We start from the raw sequence: 27,014 nt of genomic DNA, 5'->3' as shown, positions 1-27,014 counted from the left end.
CATCATTACGCACCAAATGGTACCCATACGAATATTACGACAGTAGGTATATTCGTTTGTAACGTTGCCACCGTTTAAAAACTTTATTTCTCATTAAAAAAAATAATGACACTATTTACATGAGAAACTTAATATATACGAACGAGATGCATGTCGCCATCAGACGGCCGTCTTAATTTTAGTCTAATTTATAAATATGTATCTTTAATGTCCTTTTGAATATGTTAAACACCTACATTAGACGGTCATTATTAAATAATTAAACTCCCTCATACTTAAAAGACCTCTCCAAATAATGTGTAGTCAATTAAAGTATATCATAAAGAAACCATAAATTTAGTAGAAGTATAAAGCTAAAAAATATCGTCAAATAAATTTTGGTCGCTATATGTGAATTCCATGTAATTGATGTATCTTTTCCTCCTTCAAATTATTTAAACAATTTAATAAAAATATTGCCATTTGCTTATACAAACAATTGGACATATACACATACAACACACGGTAATTTTAATTAAATACTCCAAAATCCACAACAGGCAAGCTTTCAGTACCCAACATGAATTTTTTACAATTGATTATGGAGCACAGGCCGACAGAAAAAAAAATTGCGTAGTAACAATCTATTAACTCATTTAATTCAAATTTATTTTCACAAGCGAATGCTAGAAAGTTTAAGTGCTAACAACATTAACAAAATTACCCAGTTTGATTAAACATGGTCTACGCTAATGAAACCGCTACAAACTTTCACAATATACGTAACTATTTAACAAATAAAACTATAGAGATATTACTAAGAAGCATCACTACCGAATTTGGCTTTTAATAATGAATTAAACATTATTATATACTTATTAAACATTATTATATTATTATTACAATATATTTTGTACCATTATTGGCTTTTCTTAGGAATAAACAGTTTTAATTATAACACTAAAAATATATGCAATATTTAGAATTAATTCTTACATAATATAAAAGCCCAGGTTACAGCGTATCCTAGGTTTAGTACCGTCCAAGTACGGTAAAACACACAAACGGCTGACCCATTTTTCAAGTATTCTAGAGAGACGAGATACCAATTACGTTAGGGGTACGGAACGAATTTCCAGAAAACAAATTTACGACTCTCATAACTTTTAATTGCAAACTACAAATACGAATTTTTGTTTCAGGCTTTTATGGAATCTGCTCAGCAGCGTTGACCTAATAGCTTCAGCGACATTAATTCCTGATATGCCATCGATCCTTTAAAACTCACTTGTACGGAAAGAAAACGGCGGCGCATGGCAGGCACATAAGGTCGATCACCAATGACCACCGCTGATCGCCTATTAGAACAAACATCCGATCACCTGCCCAGACCAGACCTTATAAGTTTGTAGAGCCAAAGGTTTTTTAAAAATTAAATCTGTACACAAGTAATACCTATTCCAACATACACCTATACCATATCTTCTCGTATACCTACAATTCAACCATGAAAACAGGGTGACCAACAGCAAAATCAAAACATACTCCACAGGAAATATGAAAAAATTACGTCTTTTCCATATCGGTTGCGATTTAAACATCAAACAACAAATTTCATACTAAGAATTTAAAAGATGGCTAAGATACTAAAAAAATATTACAAAATCACTATCAAAATCAAAAGAAAATACTTTTTTTACAGGATTGAAGCTATTATTGTAAACTTATAATTATTTAACATAATTTTGAATTTATCCGACGTTTCGACAACACCTTTTTGTCTTCAGTCACCGTGACCACGTACGCTGTAAAGCACGCGAAACGTCAGATAAATTTAAAAATTATGTTAAATAATTATAAGTTTACAATAATAGCTTCAATCCTGTTAAAAAAAGTATTTTCTTTTGATTTTGATAGTGATTTTGTAATATTTTTTTAGTACTGAAATGCAATTAAACCTAGCTACGAGCGCTTCGTAATATTATTCATGTAATGTATGTACTTGTTTCTTAAATTAATCATGAAGTATCTAAGAGCATAATAAGTTTTGGACAGCTGATCTAGGTGACATAAACAGGCTTTAATGAAGGAATATATATGTTATAAATTCAAAAGGAAATATCAATACAATCAAGAAATTACGTGACAAATTGATACCACAATTCGCAGCCAAAAGCTATTTTTTTATATCTACCTTTCTTTTAAGTCAATGTATATATATATATATAATAAAGAGAGGCAAACAAGCCATGGCATGGACCTGCATAGGCGCTTTATCTTAATATTAAAAAGAGATTATCTTCACTACAAAAATATCAACCGAAAATAACCCCAACAAACTTGAACAAACTTTGATAAGCGCGAAGGTTTTTTTTATAGTCTGCGGCATTAGACAACTTTCCATAAAAGCCGATATATCAACCGATGCCAAGTTTGCATATCATGTAACGAATAGAAAGCGATACGTACCGTCGACCTTTACGATCGTCGCGTGTTCCAACAAAATTAATTCCCTACTCACTCTCGCTTACATATCATATAACTGAAAGAGATCGCCATAAAATATTCGTAGACCAGTTTAAAATTTATGTTTGGATCTTAAAACTGAAATCCTGTTTATACCAGAGGCTGCATTTGAAAGTACTAAACCCACATTACACATTAGAAGTGGAAAATTTATGTTGGCTAAAATTTTATATGGGCTCCCGAGTAAAAGTATTTATCACATCGTAGATACAGACAAAAGCATCACGTATGAAATTTATTTACTAGAAAAAAACCCTCATATATATCTTGTTAATTGCTTTACCATTAAAAAGTTAAATATGCTAAGCAAAACTTAATAATTTTTATAATTCTCTACATTCATCATTCAGGCAACCGAATTCAACTCACGTTAATGAGTAACGTGGACTGAATTCGGTCATTCAGGGAGCACGTTAAAAATTTTACCTTACGGATATGAAATGTGCTCAGAAACTTGGGTATTCTAGCATCAAATGTAAGCTAATTGACAAACCTTTTAAATGTTATTCAAATCCACGGCGACGCAGGTAGAAAAATATCTCAACCTGCTACATGCTACATGTTTTTCATCGTAATAAAAAACCTCATAGCCGTGTGTACAAGCTAGACAAACGTCTGTATTATTTAACTACATGCTAGACAGATATATGTACATTAAAAATCCAATTATTCATGTTTTAATCATAAGTATTCATAATAAATTTGGCTTTTTTTCTTTTTATTATTTGGACCACAAAATTAGGACAAACACATGTCAACATTAACATACGAAAATATAAAAAGCGGTGTCATCCCTAAAACATGTGGACACGACCAGCGACTTGTAAATACAATAAAGTGTTAATACAAAAAACAACTATACATGTCGTAAGATATTCGTTAAAAATGTATCAATATAGGGTCATAAAATTGCGAAATCGTTCACCGTAACCTGATTACAAATTCGGTAACGTCCGGAGAAAGTTAAGGGTATCGAATATCATACATTGCGCAAGCGTTTCATCTTCCAAGAGGTTCCGGGCACGCTCTAAATGGGTTATAAGGGTATAATGGTTTTACGAGGATTACCTTTATTGACCGTAGCGTTTATAGCTTTTATAAAACTGATAAACCGTAAAGGCTGGTACTTATGGACTGAGATTATTGTATAATAAATCTAAATATATCTTTTAAGGAAGTCGAGTAAAGCACGCACAGTGCTATGCGAACAATATTCCTAGGACCAAGCCAGGACCAAAACGCACGGAATAAACCAACTCCGTAACATAGCCATGAAGTTTAGCGTAAGGTGACTTATCAAACGATCGCAACCAGTTACAAGTGTTACGCAAGCAGCTTTTACTCGGCACCATTGTATCGGTTCCGGATGTGCGGCTCGCAAATGAGTCAATTCGGTTTTACATTTCTCCGGACGCGGATTTCTCTTTATAAATTACATAACGTGCGTTTATGTAAAGGTTCGTTTTGATTTTGGAACTGTCACTTCAGTTATGTAAGATTACGTCAAGGCTATATCAAATTTAATTTGATGGTATCTTTTTTTTTCATTTTCGTTCCTAGATCTTTGATAAAAACGTGGTCATTGATATATTAAAAAATCTTTCAGACAAATAGGTAGTTTCGTGTCGTTCAAAGAGGATGTTAATTTTCCGCAGCTATACAGTGTGTGTTAATATCCTGTATAGGATATTACAATACTGTGCAAACCATAGGGCTGTAATAGGCGATTATACCCATGAACAATCAGATACTAAAATTACCATAGCTTATTAATAGAATACTTCCTTAATATTACAAGTAGAAATTCGGGCTAGTGACAATTATTGCTAAATTGAAGTAAACTTGTTCTTGTTTTTTTTTTTTAATTATGAACAGTATTTCGATTAGTTTAATTTATGATAATCGCATTTCACTACGATAGAAATGCCTTAAATTTAACTATCATATAAATATTAGACTATTTCCTTTATAACACAACTGGTTTCAGCTATTAAACAATAAAATAAATATAATTCGCACCCGAGGTAGAAATAATGTGTTTTGCGCCCACATTGCGTAAATTGGGACCTACTTTCCACTCATTCTCTCTATTTGAATAATGACTTCAAGTTTTTGTCGCTAACAAAGTTGTTGTTTTTAGTAATAACTCAACTAGGACGTTAAACGAACCCAAAGAACCTGTCTTAAGCTTTTAACGATAAAGAGAAACTTATTCAGTGAAAGACAATTAATTCACGCGTCTTCCGTGAAAACAAATATCCAAATAGCTCTTACTTCATGCCTGTCTATATCCAATTTTAGGCATAAGTTAAAAATAATAAGTGGGTGTATTTATAAATATTCTATTTGCAACTCGTTTCCACGTTCATATAAAATACAAAATAATTGTATTGCGCTCGCTATGTAAAATTAAATTTTTCCATTTATCCTTATTATCTTAGTGACACACGAACGAGACTTACTAAATTGCCGTTCTATTGTTTCAGAGGCCAGGACTTGCTGCCACAATGTGTGATTAACACACTTATACTACACATCCAAATAAATATACTATGTAATATATAAATAATATTTTATATATGTTATTTTATCGTCACGTCTTTTTCCCGACAGGATGGGAGGAGGCCATTGATTTCTTCTTCCTAGGGTACCTACTGACATATCGCTTTATCAACTTTCTTCACACATGCTCGGTTATGGGTACGTTCATCTTGTCACTTCTCCATTACCTACCTCCTGGACTTGATCCAGGTATGTACAAGGCCTACACACCCGATTTCACGGATTTCATCCACGGTCAATTATGCCATTTTAAATTTTATTTTTACTAAAAATTTGCCTGGAAGATATCGCTGAAAACAATAATACCACCCGAAACCCTTATTATTTATTAATTATAATTTTCACGTATTAAAAAATGTTAGTCCGCCTCTTTGTCCCCTGCCTAATCTCATATATCCCACGGTACTCATACATATTACCAGTAGGTATTAATTACCATTCCATATATTAGAACATATATATGACCGAAATACATAAAGTTGGTCGATGCACCACCATAACAAGGCTATCATAGCTCTGTTTTGTTTACGATTAACTCTCCAAACATTATAAAACTATTATATGCATTTATATAGAAGAGCTTATGACTCCTAATGCGAATTTGATTGGCAACACTTTCACTAAGCGTTATGCTACGGTTCCTTTATTTTACTTACTGTTACGCAAAACGGGTTAGAAATAGTTAAAAAGAGTTTTCGGTTGTATCCACAAACGCTTTAAGAAGTAAGCTCGCGTAATAATATAAACAGTCAATACTAAGATTTTGTGGAACCTTGCTTAAGTACATTTTTTAGGTTAATATTATTTATATATATTACATAATAGACTTCGGGTAACTTAAAAGGCATCATTAAAAATATGTAAACTTACTACTTAAACATATCGCCAATTCAAAGAATTGAAAGATTGAAAGGTACCGCTTTCTTGCAAATTATTGATTTATTATCATTTATTACTATTATTAAAGTTTCAGTCAAACATGCTAAAACGGCATTATGTATACATTTGAATAAACACTTTCTATCAATATCCTAGGTTTAATTTATAAATTAAAAGTAAAAGGTTTGGTTACTTCTCTACCTGCTTTCTATGGATAAATTCAATTTCAAAATATATGTTTATTAATTAAAAATACACAACTAAAAATACAGCTATTACATCACAAAATTAATATTTGTTTTGTTATTGAATTACTATTTAGATTTTCTTTTTACTGATTATAACAATTTCTCCCATTGTTTAAAATAGACTAAGGAAAATTTTACCAGTTGTTAAAACATAAAAATCATAAAATAATTCTAAGCAACTTTTTCCCTTTAATAGTGAATAATTCGTTCGCAGCACGAGCCAACTTTACGAGGCAATAAACAAATCGTGTCGAGCCTCTAAGATCACATTAAGGCCTATCAACTAGCAAAGTCATTTGTATTCCATTCGACAATAAATTTAAGGATTCCAACGACATTGTCCTGTGCAATGTCAAACAGATCTACGATGGGCGTAACTTCTATTTATGCAAATACTAATAAACTAAGAAAAATTGTAGACACATTTTAACTTGTGCAATGAAATTTGCGATATATCTGCTATGTCAAGGCAGACCTTGAGTGACTAATAACATCGTAGCAGTTTAGAAAAGTGATTATAAGAATTAAATGACGAATAAAAATTATAATAAGAAACGACCAGTAATCTCCTTTTTTCCCCTTTTTACTGTCTCAAAGTTAGAATTTGTCTAAATTTGATTATTATATAAAAACTAGCTGACATTCGTTGTCCTAAACACAGGTCTTAAATAAATAATCATCTAATTGTAAATCTTAATGATTCTCCAATCAGTAGAATAAATTACTCATATAGTAACAGTCATTAAAAACCCTAACGACACATACAAATCAATCTTCTATGTATAATACATGCGACAGCAAAACATTACATTAGTATGCTTATGTTTTATGTTATTAGTAAGTCTTTTATACGTTTTTTATATAAAGGTGTATGTATTCATAGGATAGTGTTTAAATAAAGTAAAAATACGCTGGTGTTTTTTTTCGTGTTAGTTATTGCAATGGTTATATTGTACGGTGTATTTTATTTCGGGTGTCCTCTTATAAGTAGTATAGAGGGTAGATGGTAAGTATCCTCAGAATGCCCTACAGTTTTTCTTAGTTTGCCATAGCGCCGAACTTCTGCAGTCTTCACATAAACATAGACACATGTGTGGTCAACTACGCGACCTTTACAGAAATAAAGAATAGGTTACAATCCAAATATTATGAAACCCTCCCCGCAACTCGATACTCTATATACCTTTAACAATCGTATCCTTTTGACTACGCCCTTTCAGTAGTTTAACACAAAATTGCAGGCTAAAGAGCGATAATAAAATGGCTGTTATTTAGATAAGCTTGATTATGCGTAGCCATACCTGAATCATAATGATAAAGATCTCTCAAATTACCTCTAAGGGCATTGCAACCTAGACTTTACGTGATGGTATAAAATTTTACGACACGCCGCGGTCTGTGTTTAAATTTTCTTTAATTTTAAAATATGTATATGGAAAAAAATCATAGCTACATGTATTTTTTAAATGATGTATTCCGCCTCCAGATTTTTGTGATATAGACTGACGCCGGCTGCTAAGATATTATAAGATTATTTCGTAATCTTCTATAGGAAGGATTTTTCAAAGAAGTTTGACAAAGTATTCAACGCATACAACTTTTTAAATTATTATTTTTATGAAAAATCCATTTTGTAAATTTGTTAACTTATTATTGTTAGTCCTTTTAGATGAAGCTACCTTCAATATTCATAGAGAAAGTTCTACACTTCATACCCAAGATGTCTGAATTGCTCTTATCCGGAAACATCTAACGTCTTGCCTCACGTACCCAGGAAAATTATTTTTTGTATTATATTTAACAATAAATATACGAATACGATGTTGCACAGTAAAAACGTCAATGTACAGCGCAAATTAATTGTCAAAGTCAACATATTAAATGTGCCATTCTTCTCTTACAAATTTCCAATGTGTAACCAGATTTAGGCTTAAAATTAAATTTACAAACTTTTGCCGCATATATCAATAGACCGTTAATATTTTTATTCGGAAATTCCTACGGAAACGTTTGCGCTCTCCAAACCCTTTTCGTTTGTATATGAAAAGAAACATTTTCAAAAGAAGAGACACTTGAGAAAGGTTTTTAAAAGTTTCCATTTGACAATTCAAACATCGTAAAATAAATTGAAGCAATGAAAAGTACGACTGAAACAATATGGACAAGTGAAAAATTCCAGACAAATATAAAATTGTAGAGGGCACCTTTAAAATGAAATAACATTTAACAACCTCGTCTCATATCAAATGAACAGTTGCTACGGCCAATAAGAAACACTTATAAGAAAACAAAGTTGATACTTATTCAAACTATCAATAAAGTACCCGCGAACTTTTTTTTTATAGAACAGGGGGCAAACGGGCAGGAGGCTCACCTGACAAATAAATACCTTATTTAAACCTTATTCCGATTTCAGATATAAAAATTGTACTTGCTTTCAATTACCATTTTTCTCTTCTTTAAAATTCATAATACCAACGTAAAAGGCTTGTTACAATCAGGGTAAAGTACTTTTTAAATATTATAAGACGTTAACTAAAAAATATAATGTCACTAAAATGTTAATATCGTAACATATTTTTTTACAGGTTATTTTTAAGTAGTGGCGATTGAAAGACAGTTAGACTTTATGATATTGGATTGGATAACGTTTGGAGGGACGTAGGGTGAATTTGGCGACCTCCAGACAACGTCCCGTCGGGGCAGGGTCGTGTCGACCTTGCATTTACCGCCCTTAGGTTACAATGAAACTTAACGGCCTCTTGATCTATTTTAAATCATTATCTTAGTGAATTAATATGAATTAATATGAATTATAAAACACATAAAAGTTACAACAAAAAACAAATACCAAAAATTGGACAGTACATATAAAGATATGTCTGGGCTCCTTAATTATTTATCTATGTTTTTACGTCAAATATAGGGACAAAACTTATTAAGACTCGTAACTTTGAATAAGGTGTTTTAAACGTTAATGAATTCGTGAGTAATGCGTTTCTTTGTACCCATTGTCCGATACAAAAATATTTCAATAAATAAGTAAGACATATACAGACTAGAGGTCCAGAAATCTACTAAAAAGTGACTGCCAGAGTCAAAGTAAATTTTTGACATAATTTCAATGTTTTGCTAGTTAAATGAATTTGACAATGTGAAAGCTTTATTTACATAAAAATACCAGTAACCCTAACGTCGTAGTATATAAACGCGTTATTTTTTATTGTCAATGCGGTTGCAAAAATTTACTACACAATTTCAAAAGCCGCATAAAGGCGTTATGTATTTCAATGTAATGTCAGCGCTATTTAGTCAGCAAGCAAGATTGATAAAATAATTGTTAGACGCAGAAATACGTCAAGTATAATTATAATAATCTGTTATTTCTTTACACGTTTTTTTGTATTCGTGACAAAGGTTTAATTATATCATCTATTGTTGGTAATATTTTTATTTATGCAGTAATTATAGCATAACTTTTTTATTGAATCAAAAACAATTTCGTATTACAAAAAATCGAGCAAGGGGTTATTATAATAAAGATGAGAATTAATAATAATAATTTTCAATCTAAGCTTTCCATAAAGCTCAATGCAAGGTGTTTCGCAACTCTTGCGCAAATCATGACGTCATCTTCCGGCTTCGCTTTCGCAAACACTTTCACTCGATACTTATTGTCATTCAGCGCGCATCAAACTCGATAATATACCGATCGATAAACCTATAGGTTTCAAATTGTTTTCGAGTTTTTACACGTAGAATGTAAACGTTTCGAGAATCCTTATTCTGATTAAACATATTCATATGTATAGCAGTAAAGGCAATGATAGATTAGCCCTTTTACCTTAGAAAGTATAGGTAAAAGTTTAGATTTTTAAGAGTTTTTCTTTATACAATAGGCAAATATGTAATGATTAATAAAATTATTAACACTAATTCACCGCTTTAGGAATAATAGGCACACGAAAGTCTATATTGTGACCACTTTTAGCGTAATTTTTAGTCGACTTTATCAGAACGTGTCTGGTAAGTTTATTTTACAATACATCGAAGTTTTAGTAAAATACATTATTTAAGTGAGGCGTTGACTTAACATTTTGTGATAATTAAACAATTGTTAAATTTATCTTGTTTTATTTTCTTAATCTCACAGAAAATAAATAATAAAATATATTATTATTTATTAAATAAAGAACGGGAGTGTGTATTTATTGATTATATTATTGCCTTAAACCCCCAGAACTTTAACGAATTATCGAACAGGTACGTTATACAGTTTTTTTCTAGTATATTTTGTCTTAGTGGTATATTTTCTTATAGTTTCCATTTAAACAATTTTTAAGCCAGTTAATAAAAAAGAAAAGATGAAACGTAGATTTTTTTATCCTATATTCATTGTAAAACAACAACTACTCAGTTACTAGTCAAGAAAGTAAAAGTAATAATAAAACAATACTGATTACTCGTGTATTAACAGTTCCTCAAACGATATTTTTCAAATTAACGTTCAATCATTCATTTCAATCATTCATAATCAATCAGACTATACCAACGAAAACGTGCAAAATAGATGCGCATCTATTTTCCTTTAAATAAATATTGGCTATATTCCAATACAACATTTATCATATTCGCATGCACTTATAACCGAGTCAAAAGCTGACTACACAATAACCGCTAAACTAGGATAGACCCATTGAAAGCCGCGTTAAATCGTTCCACGTTGTCAGAGCAAGTGACAAACTACGTAGAACAATGGCTTTACAATATCGGTGACAAAAATAAAATGCTTAAGACATTTTTCACGGACGTTTTCACCGAGAGCGTAACGGACTTGTAATACAATCAATTATCTAGACTTCCCACACTTTCCAAACGTATTGTGATGGACGGGACAATTGTAATATCATTGGATACATTTTATGTAGAGGCTGTATACTATGTACGCTGCTCTAGCCAACTAATTCACAGCCAATATACTTTTTCAAAAATTAATAATAAAAAGTTATTGCTCAAAAGATTGGCATCAAATGTATCGATTGTTTTCATTTGCTAATAAATTTTCTTATACAATCAACACTTTTGTATTCGAAGTTAAATCTTTTATTTACGTTACGTTTGATAATTTCAGTCATTCATCACAAATATAAAGAATAAAGCTTTTTACAAATTAATGTTGAAATTCAAAATCATTAGATTATTTCTCAATAAAAACTATTACTTTTGTTCATTGCAGCTCAGAAAATAAAACGAACGAAGTACACAATAAAACTACAAAACAATAAAACGAAACTACCGGAGTAGGCTTTCCAATTTAGCTGAATGTAATCAAAAAGAAATAATTAACTTTTTATTTCTCGTTGTTAACAATATTATCTCGGACAAAAGTGAGTCAACACAAACAATAGTGAAATTCAGCAACCACTTTCCAACTTCAGCGCAACCTCAAATTGATAAAATAAAAAGTTTGAAAGGCAGATAAAAATAATGGCAATATGAAAGCGAATTTAAACGATCGGACACGATGTTGTAGTTTAAGAGCCAATGATTTCATATTTCTTCAAATTCAGTTAGCTTTGTTTCGAGAAAAATTCTTCCGTTTTGGCATAGTAGTCTAGTAGTAGAGAGCACTTTCAACAACTTGCTATATATTCTTGGAATCGCAATGAGATTAATGTATTGCGCAAACATTTAAATGAATCTTGCTTTTATGGCCATGGTAACCTCAGGTTGGGTGCAAAATTATTTGCAAGTCGGTCTTATCTTGATTTTATAAAGTAACAAGTATGGTGAATTTCAGCTTTAACCAAGACAACATCAAATGTCGAGAACGAAATTATCATGAATAGACAACATCGCTGGATACTGATTTTAATATGATAATGCAATATGCAAATGCAAAATCATTTACAAAACAACGTCTATTGTCAACAAAACGAACGTGATGGAACAGGTTGGCGCGTATTTCGGTGGTTGGTTTATAATAGATTGAACACATAACATGTCTTAAAAATATGTATAGTAAAAACAGACGCGGAAAAGAGCCCATAAACAGTTACAGGACATGCAGAATAACAACAAAGTCATGCATTTATGTAAATTACCAGTACATTACGTATAAAATCAGCATATCTAACACTAACAGTGCTACATAAATAAAACGCGTCTAATTGACCGCGCGCGTCTCCAATCTCGCGACGTCTCAATCGCGGCACAGATAATGTGATATCATCGTGACTTGCGGTACTAAAATTTTAAACTCTTTATACTCTACTAGTCTATGGTATTTGGCCACTGTTTGTTTGTATAAACCATTAAATGTGTGTAAATGATGTGTACAGAATAACGTCACATTAAAAAGGGTTACTATTATTCCAATACTTTTCAATTTGTGATATCAGCTGCTGTTTTGCAAGAATCGTATGAGTTGTTGTCGATTTAAAAAAATGAAGTGTAAGAAGTATAAACACGACACAAATGATACTACAACTAACATGATTATGATATAATAATAACAATTTAATATGATTTAGGTCGACAGAAATCGGTTTCGTTATTTTTTTTCTTAGGGCTATACCCTGCCGGTTTCCTAGTGATATTTTCAGCGTACGAGCGACTGTTTAAGCGCGCTGAGACCCAGCCCATTGGTGCACAGCCAGGGTTCGAACCTACGATCTAAGGGATGGAAGTCGCATGCTTAAGATAATAGAACAACACTGCTCTTAAAAAAAGGACAAAATAATTTCGACTAATGATTTTCACTATAAAAATCAAAATTATTCCTTCACCTTTTAAACAAATCTTTAGACTTTTCTCATTCCCAATAAATTTAAGTAAAAAGAACACGACTATATTGACACATTGAGAGTGTACGCACATCGATAAAGTTTAAATGGATCTTTTATGAATGTGGCTACTGTTGGTCCCATTAAACCTGTAATTGGTTATTAAAAAGTGAATCGCCTGAGGTCCAACAAAGTAGGCAATGGAGTAGCACAGTAGTTTTCTAGGTCAAACGTGTGTGTATTTTCGATTACCATTTACTTAGAATGAAAAATGGTTGTATGTATTTTTATTATTTACTACACTTAATTACTTATCATAGTTTATGATTTAGTATTTTTTTAAATTATTAGTGTTGAAAACATTTCAATAAATTGAACTTATTTCGTTACACTTGTATGTATGTATATGTGTATGTATGTAAATATGTATCGACAAAATTTATAAATTTCTGATCGAATTTGGCATGACTTATTTTTAAATTCAGCGAAGGGGAGCGCGATGACAACTTTAATCGGCAGACTAATAAAAAATTCAGTAATTAAACATTTTTCCTCTATAATATATTAGAATCAACTACAATAGGTACACTAACTCCAGATATTTCAAAATAAACAATATAATTAAAAATTATTAACTTGCGAAAAGCGACATCTACACTGATCACTGTGAATTAATATCACACAGGCGTAACAAACTGTACTAGTTCCTGTAAACACCGCAAGAGGGAGCTTTTATAAATTCCATTTATAGGTAGCCTAAATAATCATATATTGAGTCGATAGTAGGTTAGCACGTAAAATGTACCCTAAACTATCATTTCTTGTCCGTTTAATCTGTTCATGTTATAACGTTAATCTCCATATTTTCCATAGATATGGTCTCTGTTAATATAAAGCTAAAAACCTACCTTGCAAGTTATCCAGTAGGTACGTTAGCAGCTTGGCAGTCCCATTATTGTCGTTGTATATTGATAGCATCTCCTTACTCAGCGGGTTTCCCTGAAGACCTAGGAGTTGAAGGTGAAAGAGTTTTCCCAGATCGTATGGCAGTACTCTCAGGTAGTTATTGTGCAGGTGTAATTCTCTGGAACAAAAATATATTATTAGTAAAAAGTTGATAGCAAACGTCTAAATAACCAATTAAATAAACAGTCATAATGGAAACATGAATTTGTGTAATAAATAAATGGTACGAGATTTATAACAATATAAATGTACATTTGTCTTTCAAAAAACTAATTTTACATTGCTTATAGAATAAACATACAAACATGAGAAAAGATGGCCTCGTTATAAAATCTTGTCAATAAGAGGAGTCAGAAATATGAATGACAGTATGAAGTCTTCCTTATCTTTAGCTATCTTTGGATTACCATTTATTACGTTCATATAAAATTTAACGCAAACCGTCAACTCTTAGGCGTTAACAAGGTTCGTAAACAATCATACTTTGACATTTTTGTAACCATTTTTAGTTTTGTTGCTATCCATGAGTCGTTGTTGTGCCTAACGATAAGCCTGTGGCATAAAACACTTTTCATCTTAAAATTCAATTCAATTCGAAAAATCATTTATACATGTAACTAAATGTACATTTAAGATCAACAAAAAATATATGTACTTCATGTACATTTACTGTTCTTAAATGAGGGCCGTTGAACGGTCAAGAAGAATTATATAAAATAATAAACTAGATGACCAGATAAACTTGGTAAGATAGATCAAAGAGATCAAACCTCATATTATAGCTATGCAACACAAATTCAATTATAGTTTTTATTACTTTTTAGTATCTCTTATTTACGTTTCCACAAATATTTCAAGATCATAATTAGCCAAATTGGTTGGTCCATTCTCGGTTTTTTGTGAGACAAACGAACATCAATTAATTTACATAAATAGATAAATACCGAAGACAATTGTTGTTTCAAAACAACAATTTAGGTTGATTTGAATATTTCAAAATTCTTTGTATTTTGTTTGGTCTCCACAAGAGAGCCTATAATTTTAAACAACTCGATGCCAACTCTCAATATAAACTTTAATGGTTGTGGCTGGTATTACCACTGGGTCGATGGCTGACCATGCGTCATACTCGTAAACGGGTGCTACTTGCGGTGACTGGTTGGACTTGAATTCGTGTATGCGGTGATGTTAGTTATTTCGACTATGTATTTGCTTGTTGTTCCCACGAGAATGTAAGTGCGTGCTCCTATTTCACCATTCCTACTGCTGATAGAGGACAAATCTTTGTTTTTATTTTTTTATTATTAATTACTTAGATGTCATATGGAATATGGTGTAATGGTTGCAGCTCCTTACAACCACTGTGTTCAACAAAAGACTAGGCGTGGAGTTTATTGCCAGTTCCGTTCCGTTCTACGCCCGTCATGTACTACTACTACGCTTCTGACAGTAAATGTAATAATAGAAGCATTCAGCATTTAATATGTATTTCTTTTTGACGTTCATGAGTGTACATTGTGTTACCTAAAATAATAAATGATTTTTATTTGAATTGATTTTCGTAACCAAAACATGATGACATCATCTAACGACAAACCATAGTTCAATAATCATTTCAAAAACTGCCGTTGTGCTGATGTTGCAAACTTGAACACGCACGCAAAGCACGTCTTGCTCGAGGTCGCTTTTAGACTCAAGTTTTTATTCAAAACTTCTAGTTTTTTTTTTATAGAATAGGAGGCCTCAGAGCTAAGGTCACTAAACTAACTGCCGCCGCCTATGGACACCTGCATCGGGGATTTTGCCGACCTCTGAGGTGCTACGCTTGTTTCTTGCCTTCTACTGTCAGCTATTTCCACAAAGACATGCTTCCCGGCAAAAAGGCTTAAAGCTTATTAAAATTTCAAAATCATACAAAATAATTGTTTCGTACAGCATTACGTCATGCACTTACAAAAACATTTCAACAATTATCTACAAAAATAAATTACATATTATCACGTATGTCGTATAAATTGAAATTCTCATATCAATGTCCTTTAGTTGACATAATCGTGTATAAAGTTTTAGGAAAAGGTAATAGGTCAATGACTTTGGCTTAAAGAAAATCCTATAATACACAGAGATAAAGCGTACAAAATGTTTACAGAATGTATCTTCCGATCCCTATTTTAACAACTTTAAAGGATAGGATTACCAAGGCAAAGTTATATAGCATTTAATCACCTCATCATACAATATAATTTACAAAGCGTAGCAAATTTGAAATTGCTACTAAATTCATTGCACTTTAAATTATATTCAGTTAACGAAAAGTAATCATTCACGTTACATTATATATTCCAACAAAACTTAACAATATTAAAATAAAAACAAAGATGCGCGCGCACAGGAAAATACAATAATTTAACAATAATATTTACAAATCCGCTATCGCAAATGAGAGTTCGTTGACACCGACTAGTTTGTTTTGTATATAAACGAATAATTCTCAAGGCATACAGCTGTTTTATCTATTATCACGATAATCATATTTTGCATGCGAAAAACAACCTAAAGTGTTGCTAAATATTAAATCAAGGTAAGTATATTAAGGCGACGAATTCATTTAGAAACTGGTTAAACAAGTGTGGTATAAACTGACATAATGATGTTTTGAAGGTATTTTTATTTACTTTTATTTATGCTAACACACCTTACACATCACACATATTAAAATAAGGACAACCAAACACTTCGAAAAAAGATATTCACGTCTGAAAATTTCAGAAGACGCACCAATAACCTTGATTGTATTAAAAAAATCGTAAGTACAAAGTACACATGTCAGAAGTGAAACTTCTTTGTAAATTAATTATTACTAGGGTTAAAGCTCCATGATTATGTACCAGTATATGATCACTCAATGTATATATACAAATACATTGATGATACTATATTCACACTCTCTACATACAGTATACTTGCTAATGGTAATATAAATTTAAAAAAATCTGCATTAACTATACAAGACTTTTTGACAGAATTGCCATCTAAAGTTCTATTATCCAACTACTAAACGAATACATCAACCAATATCGTCTCACTCTCTCTCTCTCTCAATCGGTCGCAATCGTTCTCTCCCTTTTCTTCGACAAAAACGCTGCACATCTTCGTGACGTTCCGTAAAAAAAGTACGCTCATGCGCCTAAAAAGTTTCACTTCAAAAATAATATTTTTTTGTAATAAGTAGTTCTAAACATTTAGTTCACCATCAGTTCTCTACCCATTTGCAAGTCTACATACAAGCTAATGATGAAGACGTAAAACAAAAGTCCGTAATTGAAGACTTAGCGCGCATATGAATGCCGTATATCAAAATCCAATACATTTATTGAGCTGTTTCTATGCATTTTTTATAATTTTAAAACTTTATTAACCAATAAGGTTAATAACCGATTATCGCAATAACAATACCAAACTCGTTAATCTTCCATTATCACAATTAGTTTGAAACTTCACGATCGTTTCTTTTAAATGCTGTAAAAATCTATGAATAGAATCTTAACGCAAATTAGTTTCCGCCAAGGTGAAGTCATTTACTCGATGAATTAATTATAAATGCAAGAGAAATTACTTCTATCATTGTTATGAAAAATTCTAAAACCTATTGCTTTTAACGCATTGAACCTTGGTCTGGAAATTTACTTTTTATTAATAATATTCGTTTTTATAACTTGAAAGGGACTAGTTAGTTAAGCTACAAGGCTTAAATAGTTTCTTAATCTGGAGATAAAATCTGATTTGAATTTGGAATATGGAAACATTGTATGACAACCTTACTGTAACAAAATTACCCGACATCTTTTAAACCCCTTATAATGGCCTGGCATCAAAATAGTGATTTCGTATGCAAAAACTTTTTTGTACGTGTATACATACATTCTTTAAGGAATTTTTCATTATCTTATAATTTTTTGGAAATTGTAATACTTTCAGGTCTGCAACCTATGCCATACATTACCATCAAAATATTCGCATGACTAATTAGACAAGCGAATATTTTAATTAAACATTTTTTTACCAAACAATTTAATATAAAATTTTGTATCTTAATTTGTAATCCCTAAATTATTATAAATATAAGGCCATAACGCTCATTAATTTAAAAAACTAAATTTAAATCACTATTTAGCCTATGAATATGAAATTTTTAAGACTTTTTTAAAAAGTACTTATAAAAGACTAATTTTAAATTTGACTTTACCATCACTTGAAACAAATTATTATCATAACGTATACCATGTATGTACATGGAATCACGTAACATAACTGACAATCGATTTAAACTTTCCGTAATCCGTTGGTTAACGAATCCTCTTAGTAATGACGTAATGATAGTGACGACACGTAGTGTCAATGGCACCGAGAGTAACGGTCTTGTAAACTGTGAGCCTATACAACTTGTTTTTAGCTCAGATTTATAACATGTATGGTTCAAAGTGTGAATTTTTAGTCATTTTATTAGAAACAAGTAGAAGTATAATCTTTTTTTCAGGGCGTCGCTGCTTTTCTCAACTATTCAAAAAAAATTGTTAATAGTGTAAAATATTCTTAATGAGATGCTTTTGTTTACCCATATCTCGTCATTTACTTAGTGACATGTAACAAATCAAATTATTATTATTTACAGTTTTGAACAAATCAGTAAGTATATAACAATATGTAGGTACTACTAAAAGTACGCAATCTTATCAAATTGAGTTTATATTGGCCGTATTTAACTCAATTGTTCATTAAGACAAAATGAAAAAGCATTTTGAGAGAACAATGGTTGTGTACATTTTCTTGCTAAGACCTAATTCAGTAGGAAACATAAGTACAGAATTCGTTCAAACGTTACTATATAAAATTTAATTCAATCAAATACTCTATTTGTTATGATTGAAAACATACTATTTGATCCTACGTTTTGTAAAAAGAAATGTATTAACTAATTGAAATATTGAGATATCAGTCACAGGGAATTTCCTTGCCTTAGATGAGCACGAAAACTGTCGGATAAGTAAGTCGCCGAAAGCAGGCCCTGGACAGAATTGCCCTTGCGTCCGTAGTTGTATAAACGCAACAGAAATTAGGCCTTAAGAACATTAAAATACCCTGAGGTCCAAGAGTTTTACCTGAGTTGTATGAGGTCTCCTAACTCAGCGGGCAGTGTCCTCAGTTTGTTGCTGGACAAATCGAGAGTGTGCAGGTTGACCAGTTGGTTGATATCAGGCGGAATCCGTTGTAACGAGTTGTCGTTAAGGTACAACGCTGTGAGGTGCGACAGTTGAAAAAGTTGGGGCGCTAGAGCGCGCACACCTCCTGTTATCTGAAAAATTATGGGAATATTTGTTAGTTTTGAATCATTCGAAACATTGTCTAATGAAACCACGGAACACATAGATAGCAAGTTTTTGTCGAATTAGGTACTTCGACCAGTGATCAAGGACCAGTTTTTATGTCACACATATACAGATTCTATTAAGTACGATTATTTAATCACACGGCGTGCTTGGTGCCTACATACCTTTTACCACTTTCGTGATCTTTACCTATCCCATACGAATAACAGAAAGATTTAATCTCTTAGTTAACATTAGCCCAGAATGTTTTAGAATTTAGATTTTCTATCTCGAATCAAACATGAAAATATATTCCATATCTATTATGAATCGCAATTGTTACAGTTTTATGAGTAGGTTTTGTTTACATGTAACTAGAACAATTTAAACCTAGGACAAAGCAAAGATTTGCTATCCACTTCTAACTGTTTTCTCAAACAGAATTAATCCAGTTTAGCCTGTGCAGAATTTTACGTCACATATTTTGCTGAAGTATTTGTAAATGAAATTGTATATTAAGCTAAAACTTGAAAATAATAAAATCAAAATCAAATGAAGGTGTGGTGGAATACTATAATATAGAAAACAATTTACATGCATAGTAAAATTTTGAAATTGTAATAAAACAAAATAGGCAAGCATATGACCAGGCAGGCAATATAGGTAGGCATATGACCAGGCAGGCAATATAGGGAGGCAAATGACCAGGCAGGCAATATAGGTAGTAGTATGATCGACCATTTGGCTAGTCTCTATAAAGGTGATTGGTGATTTGATTTCCTACATGTTTGAATTGATAAACAAAATAATTACTAATCACGATGAAAAAATGAAAAACGATATCTGTTTTATACAATATTTGAATTTTAAAACGTTGTCCATTGCGTTCAATTTGGATTAAAATTCATATGTTTATTTATAAAGGCCGAACATGAGAATTACTTTTTGGTAGAGGTCAGACAGATCTTTATATTTCTATCTCTATACATATATCTTCTTTGACGTTAATAAGTGTACATTGTGTTACGTATATGTTTTTCTGTCTCATATTTGATTTAGCAATAACTAAGTAATTATTTATAAATTACATGAACAAATAGTTTCATATACGAGGGCGATACTAGTTCAAATCTAAGAGGTGTCGCTAGTATATAAATAAACACCCTTATGACCCAAAATTTAACTGTTCAACCTACAAACCGGTCTCATTAAACTGGTTTTTGGGTCTCAAATCTCTCACTCCTTCAAGTGACATAAACAAATGTTCGTTAAGCTTTTACCAGTCTATAAGAAAATTCATGTGTGTGTTCATTCCCACTGTCTGATATCCGTAAATACTAACAAACTTCTGAAATCATGATTTATATTGCTGTACTTATTTGTCTAAACTGTAGGTGAATGGAAAAGTAATGGCTGCGAATTTGAATACTGTTGACTGTTTAAAGCTAACTTGATCAATCCATACTGCAGCTACCCCTTTAAGAAGTCACGTGACTTTACAAATTGCCTATTCGAAATGTTATTTAACTTGACTTAGGGCCTGTTTCACAATGTCCGGATAAGTTCCAAATAAGCTATTTGTTACTTATTGGTAGGATAAATAGTATTTTTGCGTTTCACGACTGCCAGATAGCGCTATACGTCATGAAATTCGAAGTATCTTATTTGGAACTTTTATCTTTCGAATAATTTGTGTTGCATAGCTAAGTGGCACTTTATCCATACATTGTGAAACAGGCCCTTACTGTCTAAAGATTACTGATCGGCGAAACAGACAAAGTCGGTTCCTATGTTCATGTAATTTTCTGACTTTTCAAGCGTAAAGCAATTATGCAGTACCTGCCATGGTCTGGGGTCATGAACCGTCTCTACTCTTCTATACGACATTAGTACTATACTAGTACTACAAAGACACTATGACTTTCATGGTCTCGAAGTCTGTGAATCAAAATGGCCAACTCGACCAAAATACATCCTGCCAATGAAATGAAAAATTTACGTATGTAACTTTAATGACGTGTTGGTTTATGACATTTTCCTTTGAATTATTGTAATGTAGAGGGAGGGCAGAACTTGCTGAGTTTCTGGCCCGTTCTTCTCAGAACAAGGCCTCCTGGTAGTTTTGCGAACGGATGGCTTATTTTTGCTGTTTCGCGAATTTTGTAAACGTTTTTGACATTCATAAGCATGCCGTAAAACGCATCTGAACTGAATACACGAATTTTGATTTTGCCAATAATCGTTGGTACACGTAATTGTGTAGGCAATTCCAATGCAGTTGAGTTAGGTAAATATTTTCTAAGAAATGCCTGCTCCACATTACTTATCTTACCTCAAGCGTTGTCCAGCACCCGCGTCTGCCTGATGCCCGCTCCGCCTCAGACATAATGTGGTAGGTACGCGCGCTAGCGCCCTCATGCTTGTCTTTATTGCGAGACATTCTGTCACCTGCGTTAATATTAATTAAATCAGTCAGCGAAAACATCGCTTTTTTAAGATTGGAAAAAAAGAGAACAAGTTAACTGTTATTAGTTAGGAGTTAAACATTAATGCCTTGCAGAATTAACAGGCCTATTTCGTAACAAATTTATATAATATATGGACAGGGTGATTATTAATTGTACGTAAAGTACAATAAGAGCAATTGTCATTTACAATTCGATAAATTTTCGGTGATTTTATATCTATTCAATCAAACCCCACATACTAATTACCATTTATTACAATGTTATTATAAACGAGTAAGTAGTTTTAACCCCGACACAATAAAAAAATAATTCAAAGCAAACTGCGTTCAAACACGCAACGGTGTTAGAACCGATAAAATTTGTAATATAAATACAACAAAACCAGAAACTATTCAACAATACTAATCAAACAAAGACTACATTAACAATTCTTACTAAATTACTCAAAGAGGAATGATATTTTTAATTTACTGCATAAATGTATACATTATGCAAATATCAAAATGAAAATACTTAGCTGTTATTTGTAAACAAACGTAATATTTAATTATGTATTGTTCAAAAAACATACCAATAATTTTCCGAACTCAAACATTATTATTTTGTTTAAAGCTGTTCTAGATAAAATAACTTACAATGTAAATTTGAAACAGGGTCGAACTGTATTCTAAGAAATATCAAAAGATGACACAATTTAAAAAGAAATTATACTTTAAAAATATATACTTAATTTTAGTTTTCCGAATATTGCTCATCGTTTTGTACACTTTACTATACCTTATTTGAATTGAATTAGCGACATTTTTATTAAAACACATTAGCTCTTGACTTCAAGCTAGCGTATAAAAATAGGCATAAAATGAAAAACTAAAAATTTATAAAACGAATTATTCGAACAAGATATCCGTCAACCCGTGCGGAATTGAGTTTAGTTAGATTAGTTTTAGCGTCTGTTTCACAATGTACGGATAAAGTACCAAAAAGCTATGCAAGACATAAATTAAAGAAAAATTATCGAAAGATAAAAGTTCCGAATAACAAACATCGCTTTTTATGACGAATATCGCTATCTGACAGTCGTGAAAAGCAACAATAATGTTTATCCTACCAATAAGTACTAAATAGCTTATTTTGAACTTATGTAGAACTTATGCGTACATTGTGAAACAGACCCTTAGTAGGATGTTTATCCTGAGCTATCGAATAATAATCTCAGCGGGTTATGAAAGTTCCTTGAATTGGAAAGGGAAAAGTAACTGTTACATAGCTTAAAATAATTCTCACGTTTCTATAACTGAATTTTTATTTTTACGAAATTACAGTTGCTTCACCCCAATATTCGCGTTGCATAAAATCGTACGCCTAAATTGAACTCTTGTGCTGTTGATGACACAATAATTGATTGACCCACTCTCAGTACCAAACAACACAAACCAATTGAATGCACCCATAGGTGTATTTGTACTTTCTTGCATGGGTATTATTATTTTTCGTAACCGCTCGACCGCGACCTCTAAGCATAATTTTATATTAAAACATTATATATGGCAAGGTAGTTAGGAAAAGGGGCCATTTCGAGCAAACGACCGTTGTCATTTTATTTAAAAAGTAGCAATATTTATTATATAATTTCTCTTTAAAAAAAATTAATTTATTAACAATTGTTAATAAACATATTGATGAATTTCACATTGCTCTTAATGTTTTGAATTAGCCGAATTGTTATCGACTCGAAAATACTATAAACCCGCATGTACTTGTGTTAATATTGCGATTACCCGAGTCCTCTAAGATAAATTTAAATTCGCAAGGTGAACAGTAAACGATGCGCGCACTTTCGTAACTAAAATAATCATTTGAGTTAAAGTGGGACAATTTCTAATCCATTCAACACTTAAAAGTTGTGATATTACTTCATCATTGTGTCACTCTCTCATTATACCGTGCCAAATAATTTTTATTAATAAATAAATAACCCACCCCCTCACAGTGTCACATAGCATTGTTTTGTCATATACAAAACAAATTGTGTGCAGTGTGTTGTTTAAAATATGAACTATTCAAATATATATTTGTTGCTTTATTTTTTTTTTGTATATTTCGTCAAATAGGTAAAACATCTGGGTATAAAGATCAAGCCACCACCAACTTAGTGGCCCACAAAATTATACTCACAAGAGCTACATTCATTCTTATATGAAACACAAAAATGATTCTCAGGGATAGATATATTTTTTATTATTAAACCAAAAGAAGTTTTATATTAATAAGGCTAAATACTTTGTTGTAACCTGTTAGAAATGATCAAATTCTTGATAATTACCATGGTGAAATACTTAATATAAACTATAAATATAGTGATTATGCAATGAATAATCCAATTTATTAAGTTTCTACATCCAAATACATTTATATATGAAGTAACTATGTTATGTTAAAAATTATAGCTAAAAAGTTTTTTTTTTTAAATTACAATTGGCAACAGGCATTAGTTTAGGTTAAGCACACCATAGTTTAAGATTTTTTTTAATAGTTAAGGACTAAAAGCTGGATAGACTGTAAATTTACCATTTTTTATGGCTCAGTTATTAGATATTAGAAGTTTATAGCTATTCTTTTTATTAAGTTTATAGCTATTCTTTTATTTTTTTAGATAAGGGAAGTAGCGAGTCAACCCCAACACAACTGTCTCTTGACTACTTACGGTGGTTGTCTCATACTCATTTATTGATGTATGAATTATTGAGAAACATTAAAAAAAATATACTTTAATTTTTTTAGTTTCAAGATAATCTAGATTTCAAGAAAACTGCATGGATTGAAACTAACTGTAAGTGTTTCAAGATTAACAATGCTAATCCATACCTTTTAATGTTGTTAAACTTTTATATTTATATTCTGTCCTATACTGATACAGAAAACATTCTTATTGTACAAAAATAGTAAAAAATAGTATATAAATGTGTTATGTAGAATTAATTAAGCAATACTGTTTAGATGTGAAAAGGAAGAGACTGGCTGCCCACAACACAGGGAATCCTAGTGTGGGGGCCAGTGCACCCTACTTAATTGAAACATTCCTGTATATTGTGTCTTATAATAATAAATAATAAAGAATATGGAAATTATATGTATATAGAATTATTATTTTTAATTAAAACCAAACACACATTTATATTATAAATAATACTGGCGATTGTTTAGATTTTTTTGGTGTTACAAACATAAAATCGTCATTTCTAGGTCTTATTATTAATACACAAGAAATTAAGTAGCAGTAATATTTATTACTACCATATATGGCATAAGAGTAAGTTTGGTGTATACAACATAAGTTACAGTAATATGTTATTATAATGTAGCTTCAAATCAAAGTCTTTTTAGTCAAACTTTTTTCTCCCAATAAAAAATGTATGGACACATTAAATTTAGTAATGTTAAAGGAAAATAAGTTTCCTAAAAATTTAAATTGAAGATACTCTAGAAGCAATAAGGTATTTTAGGTAACACAAGTAACATGTAACACATTTATTAGAATAATTATGTGTTATTATATTGTTTATAAAGCATCAAAACAAAATAAACCAGGATATACTAAGTAACTAACTTATCAACCAATACCAACAAATCTCTGATCAAACAGGAAGTACACAATTTCCTTGATAGTAATGTTTTATTAATGATTATTATCTTAAAATACCACACTACCTTATTATATTATCACAAAATTGATGAATGTAAAATCTGATCTTTTTATTTACTGTTTCTTTTAAGGGAAATAAACTAAGAAAAAATGAGTGCAATATGTAATTTAAATACAGATTTAAATATGTACATTCATCTAGTTTTTAATATTGACCTCAATTTATAATTATCTAAGATATAATGATAAGTTTGATTCTAGTTTATATAATTACCAAGAAGATACTAAAACAATAATACTTAAATGTCTTAAACATTAATAGCATGTATAAGAAATTTGTTTACCATTTCGGTTACGATAATACCTTATAAGCATGCCAAGGGGTCATGAGGAGAGGCAAATATATTTCATTTGATAAAGGATTATCTTCGCTTGAGAAATATGTAAAACTGTGTTCCATAACCTCCGTCAATCTGGAGGTATACCTAGAGTTTTAACAGAATTGATTAAGCTCATGTGATTTATTTATTTTTAAGAGCTATTCTTATACGAAAAAGTGCTCGTTTAATTCATTAATTCAGTATTAAATAAGTAAATGCGTATGATCTTTGTATACAGCTGACATGAAAGAGATGGGTCGACTCGACGCACAATTGACGGTCGAAGCGCCAAATCACAAGACACAGATGCCCCAATCGTATATAAAATTTAAATGTTTTATTAGTTAAAATATACCTTCATCTACTCCTTAAAAGTGTTTCCTCCAACTCGGATTAAATATACAAGCAATAAATCACTGTAAACACACAATAGCACAATCTTGACATACACCACATCAAACGTCCATTTACCGACTACAGCGACAATCGACACTAGCGGCGTATTCTAGAACCTTTTCTTTGTCGTTTTAGGTTGTTAGTATAGACAATGTAGTATATATTTATTTTACACAGATTAGCGAATGGGGATAAAAATAATATAATGAGTGTGCCAAACTTGAAATTTAAGTTAATTCTTTCTTTAATAATTGTCCTGGTGGTCTAGTCAAGACTAGACCTGGTACCAACTGTCGACACTAGCTGTCATTTTCATACAAATTTAGTTTTCGACTTTCTACATACACTACTGTTAAGCTGTCTTGACTAGACCCCATGATATATTCATATATTTTATAGGATAAATACATCATGGCACAAACAGTGTTAGAGCCAAAAGGAAAAAAAAATAAAAAATAATAAATACATCATGACAATTAAACATATTAATATTTTTAACGTATTTATCAGATCCAGTAACATACAAAAATATTTTGCTGGCTTTAATATTTATAAATATTTTTTAATCCGTCGAGAAATTTATCAGAATGAAATTACATTTTAATAGTAAATTTTTTTTCACTTTATAAAACTGAATCACTTTACTTAAATGTTTATTCAAATTAAAAGTTGGTTTTTGGATTTCCATCGTATGAAATGCATTGTTACTTTAGATGTTAAGCTTGCTATTCTCAATTCTGGACTTACGCATTTGAACTCTGACTATGCAACATAGTACTTTTCAAACGCGTGTTTGTGCAAACACGGAAACACTTT

The 27,014-nt window shown here is 31.3% G+C and overlaps 1 protein-coding gene across 2 annotated transcripts in view; it reads right to left on the bottom strand.

The window, feature by feature from the left end:
- Positions 1 to 26,303, bottom strand: part of LOC110999867 (CCR4-NOT transcription complex subunit 6) — a 164,008-nt gene extending 137,705 nt beyond the window's left edge. For both annotated transcript variants that reach the window (XM_045631913.1, XM_045631914.1), the window contains exons 1-4: positions 26,158 to 26,303; positions 21,644 to 21,759; positions 19,105 to 19,298; positions 13,888 to 14,063 (exon numbers count right to left, since the gene is read on the bottom strand). In XM_045631913.1, coding sequence (XP_045487869.1) covers positions 13,888 to 14,063; positions 19,105 to 19,298; positions 21,644 to 21,751 — 478 coding nt within the window. In that variant the 5' untranslated portion in view covers positions 21,752 to 21,759; positions 26,158 to 26,303. The remainder of the gene's footprint in view (positions 1 to 13,887; positions 14,064 to 19,104; positions 19,299 to 21,643; positions 21,760 to 26,157) is intronic.
- Positions 26,304 to 27,014: the final 711 nt, after the last annotated feature.

Source organism: Pieris rapae, chromosome 17 (assembly GCF_905147795.1).
Source record: "Pieris rapae chromosome 17, ilPieRapa1.1, whole genome shotgun sequence".
NCBI lineage: Eukaryota > Metazoa > Arthropoda > Insecta > Lepidoptera > Pieridae > Pieris > Pieris rapae.
Note: the sequence above shows the minus strand (reverse complement) of the source record. Positions and strands in the feature narration are given on the sequence as shown.